This window comes from Schistocerca cancellata, chromosome 3 (assembly GCF_023864275.1).
Source record: "Schistocerca cancellata isolate TAMUIC-IGC-003103 chromosome 3, iqSchCanc2.1, whole genome shotgun sequence".
NCBI classification, from domain to species: domain Eukaryota; kingdom Metazoa; phylum Arthropoda; class Insecta; order Orthoptera; family Acrididae; genus Schistocerca; species Schistocerca cancellata.
Genome location: NC_064628.1, coordinates 388,949,588 through 388,970,556, shown reverse-complemented (window position 1 = coordinate 388,970,556; position 20,969 = coordinate 388,949,588). Strand labels below are relative to the sequence as shown.

At 40.6% G+C, this 20,969-nt stretch overlaps 1 protein-coding gene across 2 annotated transcripts in view; it reads right to left on the bottom strand.

The window, feature by feature from the left end:
- LOC126175105 (adenosine 3'-phospho 5'-phosphosulfate transporter 2) overlaps positions 1-20,969 on the bottom strand; it is a 62,990-nt gene that overhangs the window by 26,235 nt on the left and 15,786 nt on the right. The window contains exons 5-6 of one of the 2 annotated variants that reach the window (XR_007535525.1): positions 6,684-6,865; positions 1,343-1,481 (exon numbers count right to left, since the gene is read on the bottom strand). Coding sequence is in view for 1 of the 2 variants with exons in the window: in XM_049921659.1 (XP_049777616.1) it covers positions 6,684-6,865 (182 nt within the window). In the remaining variant the exon portion in view is untranslated. The remainder of the gene's footprint in view (positions 1-1,342; positions 1,482-6,683; positions 6,866-20,969) is intronic. The other variant, XM_049921659.1, reaches the window with a different exon arrangement.

Below are 20,969 nucleotides of genomic sequence, written 5' to 3'. Positions count from 1 at the left end.
ACATTTTTTATCGATATGATGCGTCTTTCTCGGATAATTTTAAATAAATCAGAGTTCTTCCCCAATTTTACTTTTTTCTCGATTTCAGTGCCATCTGTCAATGGTTTAAATAATGTTTTAGACAAAACTTGATTACCTTTTTATGGAGAATGCAAATCTGCAATAAAAATGGGTGTTTCCAGTTAAGATTTAAAAGTTGTCCCCCCACCCCACCCAAGGGGGCGGGGGCTGGAGGTCACGTGTAGTATCATTTGATGTCCCCCTTTGAGCTTATGAACTTGTCTTACCCACTATTTCTACCCGATGTATAGTTTTCGAGATAATCTCATCCAAAACTTCAGATGGACCACCCTGTATATCTTGTAATCTGACTTGTTCCACATCATATTGATAAAATAATTGTGAAAATGATCTACGGAACATGACATAACTAAACTAAACATGACATTCTGCTAGGTTGTGTACACAATTTTTCCTTCATGCTTGCTTAATATCAAGAGAAATTGTTAAAGTGTGTAAAAAATGTTAATGTTATTAGATAACTTTTAATGACATTTTGTGTTTTCTAAAGGTGACTGCACCGCTGAGCATATGTTGTTGTTGTTGTTGTTGTTGTTGTTGATGTTTTTGCAGTTTACATGTGCTCAACAGCGAGATTATCAGTGCACTTACAAATATTAAAAGAAATGAATATGGGTAAAAGAGTAAAAACTTGGGCACACTTCCCCACTAATTCACTCACTCACCAACTCCCACTCACTCGCGGTGATCTACACAATCACCCAACATCAAATGCTGTAAAACAAAGGAGAAATAGTGAAAGTTGCTATACCTGGGATGAAAACAGAAGGAAAATGACAGAGTAGCTAAATGAATGGCACAGGGATATGTGACCAGATGACTACTTACAAACAACATGGGTGCACCAGTCACCCTGTTAACACATTAAGAACATCTCACAAAAAGTTTTGGAAACAAGTTGGACAAATCACAAAATATTAAAAGGCTCACCACATTCATTTGAATGTCACTTAAAATAGAGAGCAGATCTACTGCTGCCTTTTGGTCCAAAAATAAAACGCAGCCTACTAAATGTGGCGCACTGTGATCTATATGCCATAAGTGCTGCTTAATATATGATGTTTACAAGAGCAAGTGTTGCTATTTTCCAAAACCAGATAGTTTCCTTCTTTCTCAGGATTATTGTTTCAAACCTACAGACAAACCCAATTAAAATTCAAGAATACCGCTATGTAACTGAAATGGAGGATAATTTGTGACAAAGACCTTAAAAACCACCACCTTACTAATCCCTTTACCAAATGTACTACCAATACATTACCATTACTGACTGGAAACATGAGGGAAGTTGCTTGTTTGAAGCTATTATTACGTCTGTGTAGTACAGGAGTGTCCTCTGCCAGTCTCCCCGGCAGGAAGACCTTCATTTACAGGCCAGCAGTTATTCTTGTCCATTGCTCCTGCAACATTATGGTACTTTCTGTAGCCGCTTTGTCATTATAATTGATCCTACACATGCCAGCTGGGTAATTAGTTACTACGAGAAAGCTGATGGGTTTCATCCACTCCCATTTTATGAAACAACTCAGCCTTCAGTTTATGAGTGCACACCCACTTGAAAATAAAAACATTTGTCATGGTATGAGGTGTTTAGAACTGTTCATTATTTTGAATTTTAAAATTCGGCGAATTGACTGTTCAAACAAATTTTGGGCTTGCAGCCGGTCGTCGTTCAATACCTCGCACGATATTTCAACTGGGCACCTGCCAGTCATCTTCAACTGAGCTGTCACAGACTGGTGAAAATGTCCTTCGTTCCGCAATATATAGCGCGCTGTAACTATTCTGCGCATGCATCAAAAACTTGATAGACAGACCACACTGCCCGCCAGCAGCGCCCTCCCTAGTGGAATGGCAGAAGTCAGTTGCCCTCTACATTGCTGTTTGCTGCGGCCCTCGGCACACTCTGTCGTCTTCGATTTGAGCAAATCATGGAGATGATGGGATTCCATGCGCTGTCAAGCTGGTCACGGTTCAACAGATTATAAGCCAGACGTATTTCTATGGATTCTTTAGTAACGGAGTCCCAGAAAGATGTTGCTGTGGACAAAATCATTGATTTCTCATACTCCATTGAACGTACAGTAGAAATACCACGTTCAGCAATAGTGGACTTGCTTGGCTGCAAAAGGTGGGAGTAACAATGATGTTCAGTGCAGCGTTCTTTCATGGTGCGTGTGGTTTGACCTATATAAGCCATACCACACTGGCACAGTATCTTGTAAATTCCGGCCTTTTGTAGTAACAGTTTTTCCTTTACTGATCCCACAACATCTGCAATCTTTGATGGTGGGTGGAAAACCACTTTTACCTGAAATTTTCGGAGGATTCTTGCTATTTTAAATGAAGTGTTGCCAACGAAAGGAAGAAAAGCTAAAGATTGTTCCGGCATGTTCTCCTCTTTATCCACTTCCTGTTTCTTAGTTTTAACTGTTAGTGCCCTGTTAATCTGCCAGATAGAATACCCATTTTCACTGAATATTGTCTTTAGATGGGTGAGTTCTTGAGGTAAGCTATCTAGATCTGAGACAGTATGAGCTTCTAGATCTGAGACAGTATGAGCTCTATGAACAAGTGTTTTAAGCACACTCATGGTTTGCGATTGGTGACGGCAACTCGATGCTTGCAGGTACAGATCAGTATGAGTGGGCTTCCGATAAAATGAATGCCCTAGAGAACCATCATTCTTCCTTCGAACCAGGACATCCAAGAAAGGCAAACAACCATCTTTCTCTATTTCCATGGTACACTGGATGTTGCTATGAATGGAGTTGAGGTGATGTAGAAACTCCATTAATTTGTCTTCTCCATGAGACCATACCATGAAAGTATCGTCCACATACCTCCAAAAAACTGTTGGTTTCAGGGCAGCTGATTCAAGCACTCTCTCCTCAAAATCTTCCATAAAAAGGTTGACCACCAAGGGAGACAGGGGGCTACCCATGACGACACCATGTCTGTTCAAAGTATTATTGATTAAACATAAAATAACTTGAGGAAAGACTGTGCCTAAACAAAGCAGTGATATCAACAGGAAACATGTTACCAATCAATGTCAAAGAATCTGAAAGAGGAAATTTTGTAAAAAGTGAGACCACATCAAAACTTACTAGGAGGTCAACACAGCTAAGACTAAGAGCTCCCAGTCTATTGATAAAATCAGCTGAGTTTTGTATGTTGTGTGTGTACTTGCCCACAAAAGGTCTCAGCATATTAAATGGACCAATACTCTTCCGTGGCTGCAGAGTTAATTTTACTCTAGATGTCGCTACTGGAAATTCTGATAGTGGTTGGTTTACCCTAGCCATTGTGCATTGTGAAAACGCTTCCCTTCCTGGACTGGAATCCTTCGCCGATAGAGATGTTATCGCCTACAAGACGTGGCATTGTGGAATTGACCAGAAGACTCAAAGTAGACCTAGTTATGTGTATAGTAATCCACATGCTAGCCAAGCTCGACAGTGTTTAACTTCGGTGATCTGATGGAAACCGGTGTTACCATCATGGCAAGGCCATTGGCCTGTTCAGCAAGCAAGTTAAGACAAAATAGTGTGTCGCTGTACGGTTGGACCACACCTAGAGTGGTGAGCAGATAAGAAGGTGGGTATGTTACACATTCTACCTACACTTTTTTATGTATATACCCTGCAAGCAAAAGCATACTCCACGGTGAAGGGTACTTTGTACTAATACTGGAAATTTTCTGCTATATTCCATACTCTAATTGAGCAAGAGAGAAGTGACTGTGTATATGTCTCTCTTAAGAGTTAAAGGACATGGAAAGTAGGCAACAACTGAGAAAGGAGCAAGACAGGACTGCAGTAAAGAAAGGTAAAGAGAAATTAGGAAAGGGAATTAAAGTTGAGTGAAATAAAATAAAGACTTTAAGGTTTGCCAATGACTTCCTAATCCTGTCAGATGCATCAATGTACTGGGAAGATCAGTGGAACAGAACATATATGTCTTGAAAATATGTTATAAAATAGAAACAACAATAGTACAACAAGGGGTAACAGAGAGCAGCCAAATTATATGAAGCCGCACTGAGGGAATTAGATTAGGAAATAATAAACTGAAAGTAGTTGAGTTTTGCTATACGACAACAGGCAAGAGAACTAGAATAGCTGAACCGCAGAGGATATAAAATGTAGACTTACAATAGTAAGAAAAGCATTTTCTGAAAATGAGACAACATTTTTATATCCTGCAATTTAAGTGTTAGGAAGCATTTTCTGAAAATATTTGTGCTACAAAAGATGGGTAGAATCAAAGAAATTTATCACACCACTTGACTAAAAGAAGAGATCAAGAAATCTTCAGTTTGGTAACTGAGAAATGCTTGTATTTGTGTGTGTGTGTGTGTGTGTGTGTGTGTGTGTGTGTGTGGTATGGTGGTGGAGGGGAGGGGTGGAGGGGGATGCAGGAATTGTATAGGGACACAAAGACTTGACTACAGTAAGCAGGTTCAGATGGATGTAGATTGCAGTACGGTTATGCAGAGACAAAGAGGCCTGCACAGGATAGATTGGTGGGAGAGATGCATCAAGCCAGTCTTAGACAGAAATGCCTCTGTCTCTCTCATCTTAATCTCGTGACCTCTGTAGAAGATACACAAAGGTAGAAGTATAAATGTTGCACTGTCTTCGTTAGATAACTGGTTATAAATTTAGCCAACAAATTTCCAGAAAAAGTGTCACAGTGTTCTTACATTACCTTTTAAGTTCCCTGAGCATCTCTATTACATTTTTGTAGAGGCTGCTCTGACCTGTTACAATCTAGCATCATTACCTGAATTCTGTTGACATTTGTGTCATGCCTATTTAAAAATAATTCCAAATGATGGTGCAGTTGGTCACAATGAACTAACCCTTAATCCTTCCAATAATCTATAACACTTCTTCTCTTTGTATTACCTATTAATGATTCCACGTGTCTGCTACATTTTGTATCACTTCTTAGTATTACTCCCACATATTTAAAGAGTCTGATGTGGTTTAGGTATTCGTGACTGATCTTGTAATCAGATACATTGTAACAGGGAACATAAATAATAGTGTGACAAAAGTTATCTGATACTCTCTCTGTGCTCAGGAAAAAAAAGGGAGTTCCAGTACTGTGACCATGCAGGGGATATTTTTGAAATTTAGACTTCTTAATATGTTATTTTAATGCTTCCTGAGCATTTTAAAAATGTAAAAGTGTAAATACAACATTCGTTTTACATTGCTTCAACTGCAGCAAAAGTTCTATCATACCACAACTCAAAATCCACTGTTCTAATTTTTTTCTGTCAGAGGGTACAGTATGCCATACCATCACAAAATGAGCACTGCTCACTTTGGCAGCCGAACTCTGCTGCAGCAGAAAAGCATATGAGTCATGACTGTGACAGTTTGGCAGCAGCAGTATCAGTGGTATCAGATGCCTGCCAAAGTGGGTAGTAGCCCCACAGGTTGCCACAGGATATTATTGGGTTCTTTCTCCGCATTGTAGGCATTATCTTGCATTTATCCACATTTAAAGAGAGCTTCCTTTCATTACACCAAGTTGAAATTTTGTCTTAACTATTGCTGCATTTCCTTTCTTGTAGACAGCAGCATAATCAATGAACAGTCTGATAGTGCTGCTGATCCTATCTTATTTAAGTAAACTAAGAACAGTCAAGGTTCTGTCAAGCTTTCTTGAGGCATGTTCAGTCTCACTATTGTTTCTGCTGGAACTCACTTCCCAGTATAACAAAGCAGGTCCTATTAAGTAAAAGAAATCAGTATGATTGTATCTTGGTTGTTAGTCAACATCGTTTCAGCTTCTTTCTTACTCACAAGACTTATATACACAAGAACACTACTGTTATCAGTTCTTAGCATATGTTTGATGCTATCAATACTACTATAGTGAAATAGCCATTTCCATGCATACACTAACATGAAATTAATGTTAAATGTTTCAACACATACTATGAACAGATGTGCCAGACTGAAGCTATTGCTTGTTTTGTAACACAGTACACTGCCTCTTCCTATTGTCTACTGGCATTGACACCATGCCTCTCATATTCTTATAAGTTCACCACTCTAGTAAAAACATGTATCTTTCAATACTTCTGACATTCAGTACTCTGTGGCAATTCTCAGGTTTCACGAAGATTCTTCAGCTGACTGAATACCACAGTGCATTGATAGCACAAGTGACATGCCTGGTCATGCTGCACAAGCATTTGTTCCTTTACATAAAGTAAAGCTGTCATTAGGCTGGCTATAACATCACAGTGCTTTACTAAGCAGCATACTATTGGAGTTGCCATGTCCTCCTCTTCTTCTGACTTTTGAACTGACTCATCCAGAAAGTTATAGGGGAAGCTACAGTTTAACATCACAGTGCAACTTAGTATCTCTCACATTAACGAACTTCTCCCTTGTAGAATAGGAAATGAAATTATATTACAATCATCTGTAACAATTCTATAAAATTATATACTATATATCTACAATAATTAAAATATAATCTAAAGAATAAAGAGGCAAAATCAAATATCTGCCACAAAACAGTGCTATATAGAGTAATCAATGAATTCTCAAAATTTATATATATTGTGTACTTACTGGAATGTGAATGGCTTGTCAAAGAACATGAAGGAGATAATAATGGACACAGCCTTGCGACATGTGGTGACGGTAGCAGCGGCAAAGGCCCCACTTGTGCGTACGAGTGTCAGTACAATTTGGATTCCAAGGTAACCAGATACTGAGAATAGTAATGCGTAGCCATATGTCTCCAAGGGGTGCTGCAGACACAACATCAATGTTTTCTGTACAGTAACTGCATATCCAATCCACTGGGATGATCTTTTTTAGGTAACTGAGATTCATAAATATCATAGTATTCCTTATAACTAAATTCTACAACTCAATTAAAAAAAGAACAGAAAGAAAGAAAATAATTTATTTCAATACTTTTACAGATAGAATATTTGTGGCAATATACAAGGTGTAACAAAACAATAAGGCACAACTTTCAGGGATATCCTTCAAGGTAAAAGGAGAAAATATATCGCAGGAGCATGCATCTGCAAATGTTTTATTTCCACTTTAGAATTAATTCTCTACAACTCTTCATAGCACATGAATTAAAGAAACAGACACAAGAACAGAATGTAGCAGCACATTATATGAAACACTTTCTCAAATTAAACACTCAGAATACTCTCTACTTACATTTATACAAGCAACAGCCTCCCATGAGGCTGAATCCAGGATACACTGATATATCCCTGGAGTACTGTATATGCCTTCACAATATGGCCATGAAGACTTTTTGGGTCTTGCACCGGGGTTCAATACACAAGAGCCCTCAAGTGAACGACTCCCCCCCTCCCCCCGCCTCCTCCAAATAAAAGTCTAGTAGATTAAGTTTAGGAAAATGTGAAATGTAAAGGCCAGTTAACTGATCCATGTCTTCCTCTCCATCTGTCATGGAATCTATTATCTAGAAGGCAATGTGCATTAACACTGAAATGAGGAGCAGCTCCATCATGCTGGAAGTATGTTTCACTACATGGATAAAGACACATCTTCTAAAATACTTGGTCGAGTATTCTCTAAGAAATGAAATGTTTCTTGACTCATCTCCAAGTAAATATGTTCTTCTTCTATTTGTATGGAGAATGAGTTCTGAAATTTGGGTTGTGACCTTTTTTTACACCCTGCATAGACAATTTTAGATCAACTGTTAATAGTATTTCTCAGACAGAGTACACATGAAACAACAGTTTCAATCTCAAGCTTTCAGAACTTTTCTGATTGTTTCGTTGATCTAGAGAATGCAGGAACCAGCAAACAGAAAAGACTGAAGGGAACACTTTGGAAGATCTTTTGAACTATGGATAGTCTCTTGAAAAGAGATTAAATATGAATACCAATTACAGGAAAATCAGAGTACTGGTGTAAAGTCCAATCAAATTCAGGTGCTGCTGCAGGAGCTAGATTAAGAAATGAGATGGTAAAAGCAGTAGACAAGTTTTTCTATAAGGGCAGCAAACCAACTGACAATGGCACAAGCAAACAATATAAATTTTAGAATGGTAATAGCAAGAAATGCTTTTCTGAAAAAGAGAATATATTAAATGGAATATAGATTTAAGTGTTAAAAAGTCTTTTCAGTTTATGGAACTGATTTGTGCATAATCAACAATATGGCAACAATAGACACTTTTGAAATTTGGTGCTGAGAAGAATGATGAACATTAGATGGGTAGGTTGGGTACTTAATAAACAGGCACTGTATCAAATCAGGGAATTCTAAAACAATGGTACATCTTGGTGTAAGAGAGGATAGATTGTAGGACACATCTTAAGGCATCAATAAATATTTAATTTGATAACAGAGGGAAGTGGTGGCATGGAAGAGGACTGTGGTATTCCAATACTATGGCGCAGTCAGAAGTGAACACTACTAAATAATAAACACTTTATTAATGAAGCCTTTTTACACAAAGATCACAAGGGATACAAAAACAACACTCAACATGGATGAAAAAGAGCACACTGTGTGTAAGTCAAAGAAGTTAGTCCTCAGAGATGTGGTGGTCGACAGAGGAGCTCCCAATGTGATGAGAGACATTGTCACCAGCTGTGTTGCAGCTGCCATGGGGGCAGGCGAGGATCGACTGTTGCTCGGTGAGAAAGGAGGTGGTGAGGAAAGCAAGTAATCTTGGTGCCAAAAAGGGAGCTGGAGGGGACGACCTGCACATGATAAAGGAATGTGAGGGGAGGGTGAGTAGGTTGAAGATGTGGGCAGACGAGGGATGGCAATGACAAGCCTCCCAGAGGAGTCAATGGAGGCAATAATGTTGGCCTTGTCTGAGGAGAAGTAAAAGGCAATGTTTGAGAAGGGTTATGAAGGCACTGTTGGGGGTAGTCAAAGGAGTAAGGAGGGGGATGGAGAAGGTACAGGGTATTGTCACAGATCTGAATTGAAGGATCTTCAAAGTTGAAAGGCGAGATGTCAAAGGAGATCATTGTGACACTTGGCAGTGCTGGTGAGAGATGAGTAGTCTGAATGAGCACACAAGAATCACTTGTTCTGAATACAACACTGCGGGAATTACCGTAGCACTGAGAGGGAGGGGGTTCAAAGATGATGCAAGCTGATCTAACAATGAGTTGTAACACTCATCTGCAGTAGGTTGACTGGGTGATGGGTCTCTGAGTCATGGTGTCTTCAATTTTCCAGGCCGGTTTTAACCTTTGCAAGGATACAGTTTGTGGCCTCCTGTTGAGGAAAATAACAAAGGTGTTACTAGAGCATGACAGTGCCTTGTAAGGGCCCGAATAAGGGGGCTGCAAAACTGTGCAAAGTGAGTCGTCATAGAGCACGACGTAGTCGCAGGTGGCGGGGTCGCTGTGCATGAAGACACGCGGATGTGAGGAGGGGGTACATGAATGCGTGAGATGTGTGAGCAGATGTGCTTGACTAATGTGGGTAGAGTGAAGGGGGGAAAAGGGTCGGAGTCCTCAACATACTCTGCAGGAAGGACCCACGGTTCGCTGTACCGTACCTCAGCTATAGATGATTGAAGATCCTCTTTGAATGTGGAACATATGCCTTGGAGGAACCACGGCAATGCTTCCGCACACTCACAGGCATACACATGAGAGCTGCTTTCAGAGTGAGATGCCAGCATTCCATGAGTCTGGTGCTTTGAGGATGGTATGCAGTAATATGGAACTTGGCAACACTGCATAGATTGCAGAGCTTAATCTATAACCTTTCAAGGGAGGTAGAGGACCAACCAGGTCAAGACATACGTGGGGAAAACGTCCTCTTGGGATGTCAAAACATCCAAGAGGCGTGTTGACCGACCTCGTTACATTGGCAGGGAATGCACACGTATGCCCAGGCGTGGCAGTCACTTTTGATGTTCAGCCAAACAAAGCGCTTGGCATGCAAACAAGAGGTGGCTTTGATGCCCGGATGGACCAGGTCAGGAATAGCATCGAAGACTGCATTGCCAGGAAGAAGAAACTATGGGACATGTTGTGCCGGTAGAAGTGTCACACAACACTGGAGGGGATGAGCCAAGTAGGAGTCGGGATTCCACTACAAGGGATGTAAATGAGTCTTGTAACACATTTTGTATATTGGAGTCTTGTTATTGCAAGTGAGCCAGCTTGTCCAAGTCAAGGAGTGAAGTAAAGGAGTTAATTCTTGACATGTAGTCCGGGATGACATTGACAACACCTTTGATATAACAGACATCTGTAGTGTACTGAGAAATGAGGTCCATATATCAAAAACAACAAGGGGGAAGGTCGGTAACAGAGTTAAGTGGTGCATATGCAAGGGGGCAGTAGTCCATAAAGAGGGTAAACTCATGACCTTCAATAGCTTGTCAGAAGTATTTCCCTGCCTCGTAAATGGCATATAACTGTGTGTCAAAATCAGACCATCTGTGCTGGGAGGAGGACAATTTCTTAGAGAAGAAGTGGAGAGGCTGTTAAGATGTCACCTGTATGTTGCTGAAGCATGGTGCTGATAGAGGAGTCACTAATGTCTGTGGTAACAGAGATGTGTACTTCGGCGATGGGGTAGGTGAGTGAGACCACATTGTAGAGCAACCTTGAGATTTTCAAAAGCTTAAAACACAGCTTCAGACCAGTTCACTCTACTCAATAGTATTCGTGCCTGGTAAGGTGTCTGTGAGACGGCTTGATGTGAGGCAGGATGGGGTATAACACCCAGGAACCTGGGAAGATCACAATAGGTTTCAGGTAACAGCAGGTTGGAGATGAAGGCAACATTATCAGAAGTCGAGTGAATGCCCTCGGTGGTAACTTCATGACCAAGGAAGGTGACGCTAGTGCGGAGGAGTTGAGTTTCATCATAATTAATTTCGACACCATTGTTCGTGAGGACTTGTAACACCATGTGACAGGTGTTTCTCATGTTTTTCAATGGGAGAGGAAAAGATAAGAATGTCGTCTGGATATACAGAGCAGAATGGCAGTGGGAAAAGTAGAGTATCAATAAGGCACTGCCAGGTGTAGGCAACATTTTTCAGTCTGTAACGTGTATAACAATATTCAAATAGACTAAATGGTGTAATGGTGGCACTTTTCGGGATGTCATCAGTGTGCATACAGATATGATAGTAAACCTTGAGGCAGTCTATGACGCTAAATACAAATGTGCCATGCGAAGTCTTGAATGTGCAGAATGGGATAATTGTCAATGACAGTGTGTGCACTCAGTTTGTGGTAGTCTCCACACTACCTGTAGGTACCGTCTTTCTTAGGCATCAGCTGCATAGGTGAAGACCAGTTCCTAGAAGAGGGGCGGACTATACCTGCTTCTAATGGTTCCTGCACAGCGGTCTTAGCATGGTGCATTTTGTTAGCTGTAAGACACCTTGCCTTGTGATGGACAGGAGGACCTTCTGTGGTCCATTTGAAATAGCCATGAGGTGTGAAGAGGGGGCAGGAGCATCACATGCAACACTGATACATGAAGAGTCACTGACCTGTCGAGTCAGTGGAATGGCAGTGGGTGCGTTGGCCAAAGTTACAGCAGGCAGTACTGTGGTGGAAGGGGCATCAACCTTGTGACATGCAAGCGTCATGTTGTTGGAAACATCCATGACCAAACAATGGAGCGTGTTGTTCATGGCATGATGAGTATCATTATCATGACATTGGAGTAAGAGCTCAATGAGGGAGCTGGCTGTCAGACGTATACACTCAGATCATGGAGGGATGAGTGTATCAAATCCAGATGTGGGGCTGCAGCCAGTGGAACGAAGGAACCTGGTATGTGTGTGCCAGAAGTATGATGCAACAGTGCAGCAGACTGGATATCTGCAGAGAGGCCAAAGTCCTTAAAAGAAGTAAATTCTGAGGACAGGTTTCTCAACATTTGCCACATGGAAGGTTCATGGAAACTGCAGGTTAGGGGTGAGATGCAACTGCTGTGCCATGGGCTAGGATATCTGAATTATTAACCACAAAGTGTGTACCAGGCAAGGGCAGGATTTTCAACAGAGTGAGAGCTGGCAGGATAACGCTTGCATCCACACCAGTGTCAGTCATGAAGCATGTGATGGTTAGACTGTCGAGCACGTAGAGGCATCTAGTTGCAATATGATCATTGTACGATTACTGATTTTGGAGGTGGCACCCTGAAGAAGCAGCTTGGGTTGTGGTGCTTACCGTAGGCTCAAGCTGAGTATTCCATTACACACAGAGCACATCAGTTATGAGTGGTGTCCTCAAAATTTGTGTGGAATCAACAAGGGGTAGGCTGAGTGGGGAGCTGGATGTGAAGTTCCGATGTCTGCTGCCGTGCTGCACTGGGGCCATCGAGAGTTGACGGTGGGGAGTGGAATGGAAGGTAGTGCAGCTGGTCTGCCACTAGGTGGGTACACAACTCAGTCACATGACACATGAGATCTCGTGCGACCTAGTCCGGGTGGGCAAGGAGGCGGGGCAGCCGTATCCACAGCCAGACTGCCAACATAGGTAGCAGAAACCGTTCTTGCAGAAGTGACAAGCTGGTGATGTCACCCGACTCAATATACGTAATCCACATGACCAAGTCTGAGTTCCAATGGTTCTGTAGACAAAGATAAGAGCTGCAGCTGGATGTTGTATGGAAGCTTGATGATCCAAATGGTCCACAAGACAGTGTCTGGCATGGTGTTAGGATCGACAAGGGCACCTAGGTAACACCAGAGTTGAGAGTGTGTCCTGTAATCGATTTGATCCACATGAATTACGGGATGAGTGCTTCCCCGGTGAGTGAGAAAGATGCTTGATGATGATGAGCCTCATGTTGAGTTGTCTGGGGGTGAGGGGTTGGGATCAGGATGATATCACTGATAAGTTACAGGTCGGCATGTATGAGTGTCCAATGAAGCATACAAAATGCGCATCATCACTGGTGATGCCACTAATGTAGAGAACAGTCCACTTCAGTGAACCATGTGAGAGGGCTATCATTGTTGAGAGTAGGCAGCTTACTTGTTGAGGTAGGCAGCTTAGGGAAGTGGCCACAGGAGGTGGCCTGAGGCAGCACTGGAGCACAAAACTGTGTACTAAACAAGGGCAGTACGCTAGATGGAGTGACAGTGGTTTGCGACAATGGTATGATGCCTGGCACACAACAACAGCGTGATGGCCAACATCTTGGTAGCAGTAGCGGGGGTAGGGACTCTTCGCAACATAACACATCACGGCAGATGCAGGACTGAACGCAGGTGGCGTGGGTGACATGACCAGAATGGTAGGAATGACCATGGTCATTATATCATGAAAGAGTCTGGAATGCTCAAACTTAGAGGATGTGGTGGCACTGCGCAAAGGCTGAAACAATGATGCAGGGTCAAGAAGCCAGGGTCTTGTCTGACCACCACTCACTTGAGCTGAGCCACTACAGCTAGAAGTGTCCAAAACAGCTGCCTTTGATGGGATTGGGGGGGGGGGGGGGGGGAGAAGACGTAGGTGGAACTACGGTGTGAAGGCAACGTGTGGGGTGGTGAGTGCAAAGTTGAAAGTGGTGTTTTACCTACTTGTGGAGACACACTGTACTGTACTCAAATGTAGAGATTGGTACACAACATCTGATGTGTGATACCATGAGGAAGCACTGGTCATGGGAAACATTGTTCACAGTAACCAGCGATGATCACTGAGGAAAGTCAATGTGATGCAGAACTGAGCAATAATAGGATCATCAAAAAATACTAGACACACACTATTAAATAATAAACACATTATTAATGGAGTGTTTTTACACAAAGATTGCGTCGGATACAAAAACGACACACAACATGGTTGAACAAGAGCATACAGAGTGTAAGTCAAAGAAGTTAGTCCTCACAGAGGTGGTGGTTAACTCGTAATGAATTGGCTGCCACCAAAAGACCAAAGACTGAATAAAGTGACTAGGTTCAATGGATGTAGGTTGCAGTAGTTACACAGAGATGGAGAGTAATGTACCAGAATAGAATGGCATAGACTGCTGAATCAAACAAGTCTTCAAACCAAAGATCACAAAAACAACATTACAGACATCGAGTTTTGAACTAAAATTTAGCCACTTCACGTGAGTTCATCTCACTTGTAGAAGCCTCTTAACTGACCCTCAGGCAGGTCAAAAATTTCAGACGACTGAGTACCATCAAGTCAATAGCATACCTTTGCAGTCAGTATGAAGATGGTCATTCCACATTTGAAATGGATGGTGGTGTTTCCCACATGAAGGCTATATGTTCTCATCGTGCAAGATGCACATAGATGTCAAGGTAGTGAAAGAAAATGGATAAGAAAGTCGAAAATGATTCAAAGTCACTCAGAACACTACTTGACAGAAATATCAAAGAGAAACAGTAACTGAAACTATATTTACATTCAAGTTTTGTCTCTTCAAATTTCAGATATATTTCCATTTTCTTTTCTAATTTCAAGTATGGGTCTTCAATCTTGAAAGAACAGAAACTGTCTATATTTCCAAATTGCTGTTAACCAGATTATTCTTGCATCTGTCAATGAACAGATCTACAGCAGTTTTCCAGAATTCCATTTTCAAGACATCATCAGAATGTGCCAAAGCAGAGTATCTCCACTTGCTTGAGCATCATTTGCAATTTGTTTTCAGACAGTAATTATCTAGTAGGCAACATATTAAAATTACTTCTTGGGCTGTGTTTATCAAATTCTTATTAAATGTGGTAGGCAAGTCCCTGGTGGAAAACAAATAAATTACAGATTTAAGGCAATAATTCACCAAATAGTTGAGGCACTCAGTTGCTGACATGCAAATAAACACGACAGAACTTTGTTACTTTTTGGACGAATCTTTCTTCAGAGCTACAGAGTACATTGAGGAGTTGTGTTGGGTGGATTGGGAGTGACAGGGAGGGAGAGAAAGAGAAAGAGTAACAGAGAGAGAGAGAGAGAGAGAAAGGGGAAATGGTAGCTGACAGCTGAGATGGAGAAACAGCAGGCATAGTCGAAAAAAGTAGGACCTTGTCAATGAATATTTAAAAAGGCATATGGATTCGGGAGAGTGTGTATTTTCTATCAAGGACTTTTGATAACAATGTGTATAAGCATATATAAGTTACTACAGGATATACGCGATGAGCCGATATTCAACTGTTGAAGTGATTCGAGAATTTCTGCGTAAATTCTAGAACCACTTGGCCTTCTACCTTCTCGAACACAAGATATTTTAGATATGAGTGCGAGAAAGTGGAATCCTACCTACTGCACGTCACATGTTTGTGTTTACAGGTTGGAAATGAGCTGCGAGCAGAATGTAGATGCTGCAGTCGAACTGCACTGACAAGTACTTGTCGGTCGATCCATGGATGTTTAGTGAAAGTGGACAGAAGGACCATGGAGTGTTTATGCTATTCTGTTCTAATCATATTTTGATCATTGTTATAGTAAGGTGAGCAGTTGAAAAAGAATCATTAAAAACTTTTGTCTTAGCCTTGGAGAAGAGAAGACACGTATTCTGTTTCATGTTGAGAATGGACATGGTTTTTAAGCCAACTTTCTCTCATATGTAACTTATTTTGTTTCTAATGCTTGGAGACACGAGAGGCTTACGAAACAGTATTTATTCATGTGAAGTGTGGAATTTGTAAAATGTTAGAAGTTAAAATATACGTCGTTAATTGAAGCAAATGAAACTCGGTATGTCTACTTATTTTCATAAGTGGAAAGAGTCTTAAAAAATTCTTGTACCTAGTAGCATACTTCAGAGAAGAAATGAAAGAGAGTTTTCAGCAGCAGGCCAACCAGCAGGGAGGTTTGGCCGAACATCTCAAATAAGTCGTCTCGTAAAAGAAGTGGAAGTTTGCATACATACTTCAACACTTTAAGTCGTCCAAACTGTTAAACTGTAAAGTTCGGAAATTAAGTCACAGTACTGTTGCATTGTATGACAAACTTGGCTCCAGATGATCTGTCAAAGTAAAGAGAGCTCCTGCTCCATAGCTGACTACAAACAATGCCAGACAGTGAATGAATGTGATTCTGCACATAGTAAAATACAACACCTGCACTGTATGAAGAATACAGGAAGATGCAAAACACAGAGAAGCAAAATGCACACAATGCCAAAATCAGGCATGCCTGCTCTGTTTTATGCAGCATGTCGAATTCTGCAGCATTATGGAAAAAACTGCAGCTTCAGCATAGGAAAGACAAAATCTTCAGAGGAATTGAATATTTTTTCTCACAGTCAATTATCAAGTTGTGACAAATTACTAGCAATAAGATAGCACCTTCTCAACAGACTTGCTTTTCTTAAAACACGTTTCTGCACACGCAGTACAAAAAGCAATCATGAGAATCTCTTCTCTCATACACTTCCTCACTAGTGGTACATATCCTACAGTGTGGAAGCAAAGCTTAATTGAACCACTACCCAAGAATGATAACCAAAAATCGCCAGATGACTAAAGACCAAAGATCATATCATAGTAAATACAGCCTCGAAACACATTCATTATTCACAATCAGATAAAAGATTACCTCAAAACCTACACCATTCATGACAAATATCAATAAGGCTTCTGAAACACCAAAGTATAGTAACTGCATTAACTGAAGTGACAAACAACATCAAACATTCCATGGAAAGATGCAAAGCGACCATTTTAACATTGCTCAATTTCAGCAAGGCTTTTGATACAACTGATTCTGACATATTACTTATTAAACTGAAACAGCTGAATTTCTCAACAGTGAAATAGTATGGTTCAACCGCTACCTCAAAAATAAATGTCGTTGAGTCATCTCCATCATGGAAAATGTGCTTTATGGAGTGCCTCAGAGTTCCATCCTTGCTCTGAAGATGTCCAGGCAGTTCTGGATTCTGGATGAAATGTTAGGAAGAACAGAAGAGTTTTGTGGACCATGACCTTATACCCCCACAGGTTTACCAGTAGCAATGTCATCTGGTCATAAATGCTCCAGTCTGTCATTCAGCTGTTTGATCACAACAGTCCTTCCTGTGCTGTTAGGCTGGTTGCAACCAGGTGGGCAGCATGAGTTTTCACACACACACACACACACACACACACACACACACACACACACACACACACACACACACACTCTGTTTACTTCATTGCTTTTTTTATCTCTCCTTGTAACGACAACTGTACATATAATAATTTTTTTCTTTCTGAATTTCGGCAAATTAATATAAGCAATGTTTTGAATTTCTTTTCTTTTTGTGTCATGTTAAAGAAACTGTAAGCAACTTTTGAAATGAATGTTATTATTTATGTCAGATTTCAAGCAATTTGATATTCAAAGGGAAGTGTATTTAATGTTAAAACTATTGTAAGATGTGAAAATTGTAATTTATACACTTGGTCCATACGTAGGTAATGCATTAGGATATGTGTAGTAGAAAACCTGTGGTGAATACCCTACCTGTAGGGGAGCGGGAAAAGGTGGAGGTAGGCGAGCGCGGGAAAACGCACACTGGCGCGGTTCGGCACAACGGGCTCAGTAAAACAGTCGGAGTTGGGCATCAGTCAGTGGAACATGTACTGTACCGAGGAGGCTATCTAGGAAAAGTGGTTTCCATTGAGCCTCGGATGGGCCGATTCCGACGACTACTTGGCATGGCTATATTCTCAGGCACAAAATTGGAAAGATTACGACGCTAAGAAGAAGGAAAGTGCCGATGCAGTGAGAGCCTTAGCCGTGCTTGTATGTGTGCTGTGCTGCCCGTTATCTCGCTGCCCGCCAACCACCGCACCGAATTGCCCAGGTCAAACACTTATTTCATCTTTAGAAGTGTATCTGTGTGGACCAGTGTCGAAACTGTTTCTAACTGTTCAATAATAACGTGACTTTTACCAGAATTGCCTTAGCCGTTACTCATCCTTATCACTGACCTAGACAGGGTCCTTACCACATATTGTGTAACCCGAGTATCCCGAACTGAAAGTTTAAAGATAGTATTAACGAGAATTATCAGTAGACAAAGCTATACTATAAAGAAGCTAAAATTTATGTGTGTTATTGTAAATGTTGATAAAGAACAAAAGTATGACTATATTGAAAGAGAGTTTTTTGAAATGAGTTAGCAATGTTATTTAATTAATGTGAGACAGTCAAATAATTCAGAAATAAGAGAAAAGAGTAGTTATCCATAGATTGATAATTTTGAGTGTTAATTTACCTTCAGGACTTAATAGTTTCAGTATAACGACCATAACAGTTTCAGGCCCCCCCCCCCCCTTCTCTTGCCCATTCTTTCACATCTTGAGGTGTACTGATCAGATTTGAACAGTAAAGTTAATTTCTATATCAAACCTAAGTGTATTAGTGTTTTTTTCCAATTTTAATAGTGACATTGTATGTGTGCTTTCAAAATTGCTAATTCTAGGGTAATCTATGCCCGATTTCAGTCTGATCAATATACAAAATGCAGTTCGTAGTAATCATTGCTGTGTGGTGTTGTGTAATTTTAGCTCGTCCAAATTAGTACAAAAGAAGAAAACCTTAGTTCAGTAGATTTTTTCTGGTTCCAAATTTTGCCATAAAACGCAACATTACTACGTGTCATTATGCTTGTACATGCACCCACTTGTACAAGGGAAAACTCACTCAATGCCTAATTAGGCTGGCGACCGAATTATTAATCATTGGTAATGTCTACTGTGTGTACTTTTTGTCCATACGAACGCGTAATTATACTTTACATTTGCTTGACGCATCACTGTAGTTACTAACTGAGTATAGGTTCGATCTTGCTTCCATTAGGTACATGCGGTCAAATTATGTACTAAAATCCTTGTTTACAAGGTGAAGCCCGTGAACTTATTACAGTACAGGCTTTATAGAGCTAACGCACATCCGACAGGGCGGTAGCGTTACATCCTCACATATCAAATCTTATCATCATTGCACAACTACAGAAGCAGATCGGCTACATCCAGCACCTTGGCTTTACCTTTGCACAACACCAAATCTTTCTCCATCTCCTTGTCCATTTCAGCCACAGGGCTATGGAACAACTTACTCTGTGACCTGCCTCTTATTGAAAACCACTATATAATGTGCCATAAATTAAAGCTTTGTATTTTATCATCGCCAAGCCCTTTCCCTCTCTACGCTTTTCTCAATCTTTTTATTTCAGTTTTCTTCTTCTTGGCTCATCTGCCAATCTCATCCTATTATTTCTTGCTCTTCCTCTGACCATCCAACCTGTTCTCCACACTGATTCCTTCTGTACTGTTGTCAAATATTCCTGTTAGGCGTGACAATCACATTTAATAAAAACATATTGAGGAAACTGTTTAAAGTTAAAGAGATTGATATTTCTTAAATTCCAGACACTCATTACTATCACTGTACAAGTTGTCATTATGTGCAAGATATCAGAGACTGGGGAAATGTCCCCGGACTTCAATAAGAATGCAATATTCTTATTCTGAACAAGGCAGGCTTTGAGAAAACGTAATAATTCTAATTCCAAAGAAAGCAGGTACTGACTGATTATACCAAACTATCAATTTAATAATTCATGGTTGCAAAATGCTGCCTTGAATAAAATATAGAAAAATGGAAAAAGTGGTCGAAGCTCACTTCGCAGACGATCAGTTTGGGTTATGTAGAAATGTTGGAATGTGCAAGGCAAAACTGACCCTATGACTTATCTTAGAAGATACGTTAACCAAAGGCAGGTCTAAATTTATAGCTTTTGTAGGCAGAGAATGATTTTGACAACACTGAATGCAATACACTCTTTGAAACTCTGAAGATAGCAGGGATAAAATAACAGGATCTGAAGGTAATACACAACTTGCGCAGAAACCAGATGGCGGTTGTCAAAGGCATGAAAGGGAAGCAGTGGTTGAGAAGGGAGTGAGAAAGGACTGCAGCCTATCCCCAATGCTATTCAATATGTACATGGAGCAAGCAGTAAAAGCAGCCAAAGAAAAATTTGGGGAAGGAATTGTAGTTCAGGCAGAAGAAACAAAAGACATTTGGGTTTGCCGATGACACTGCAATTCTGCCAGAGACAGCAAAGGACTTGCGAGAGTAAGTTGAAAGGAGTGGACAGTGTCTTCCAAAGCAAAACAAGGGGAATGGAATGTAGTCAAATTAAATCAGCCGATGAAGAAGGAATTAGATAAGAAAATGAGACACAAAAAGTAGTAGATGAGCTTTGCTATTTGGACAGTAAAATAAATGACGATGGCTGAAGTAGGGAGGATATAAAAAGTAGACTAGCTGTGGTAAGAAAAGCATTTATGAAGAAGAGAACTTTGTTAACAGTGAATGTAAATTTAAGTGTTAGGATGTCTTTTCAAGTGCATCTGTCTTGAGTGTAGCCTTGTACGGAAGTGAAATGAGGACGATAGTAAGTTCAAACAAGAAAAGAGCAGAAGCTTTTGAAATGTGGTGCAACAGAAGAATGCTAAAAATCAGATGAGTAGATCATGTAACTTTTGAGCAAGTACGGAATAGAATTGGGGACAAAAGAAATTTGTGGCATAACTTGACTAAAAGAAGGGGTCAGTTGATAGGGCACATTCTGAGGGATGTCCAGAAAAGTGAGAGTGAGTGAGTGAGTGAGTGTGTGTGTGTGTAAAAACTGCAGAGGGAGAACAAAACATAAATACAGTAAGCAGGTTCAGATGTATGTGGGTTGCTGCAGTTATTTGAAGATGAAGAGCCTCGCACAGGATAGAATAGTGAGGAGGACTGCGTCATATGCATCTTCAGACTGAAGACCACAACAACAGTAGCAGCAACAACATCAAGAAACAATACAATGTTATTATTATTATATTACTCATGTATCATACACATTGTAATGTTTACTCACTGAAGAAGCTGGTTGGATGTAACACAGGG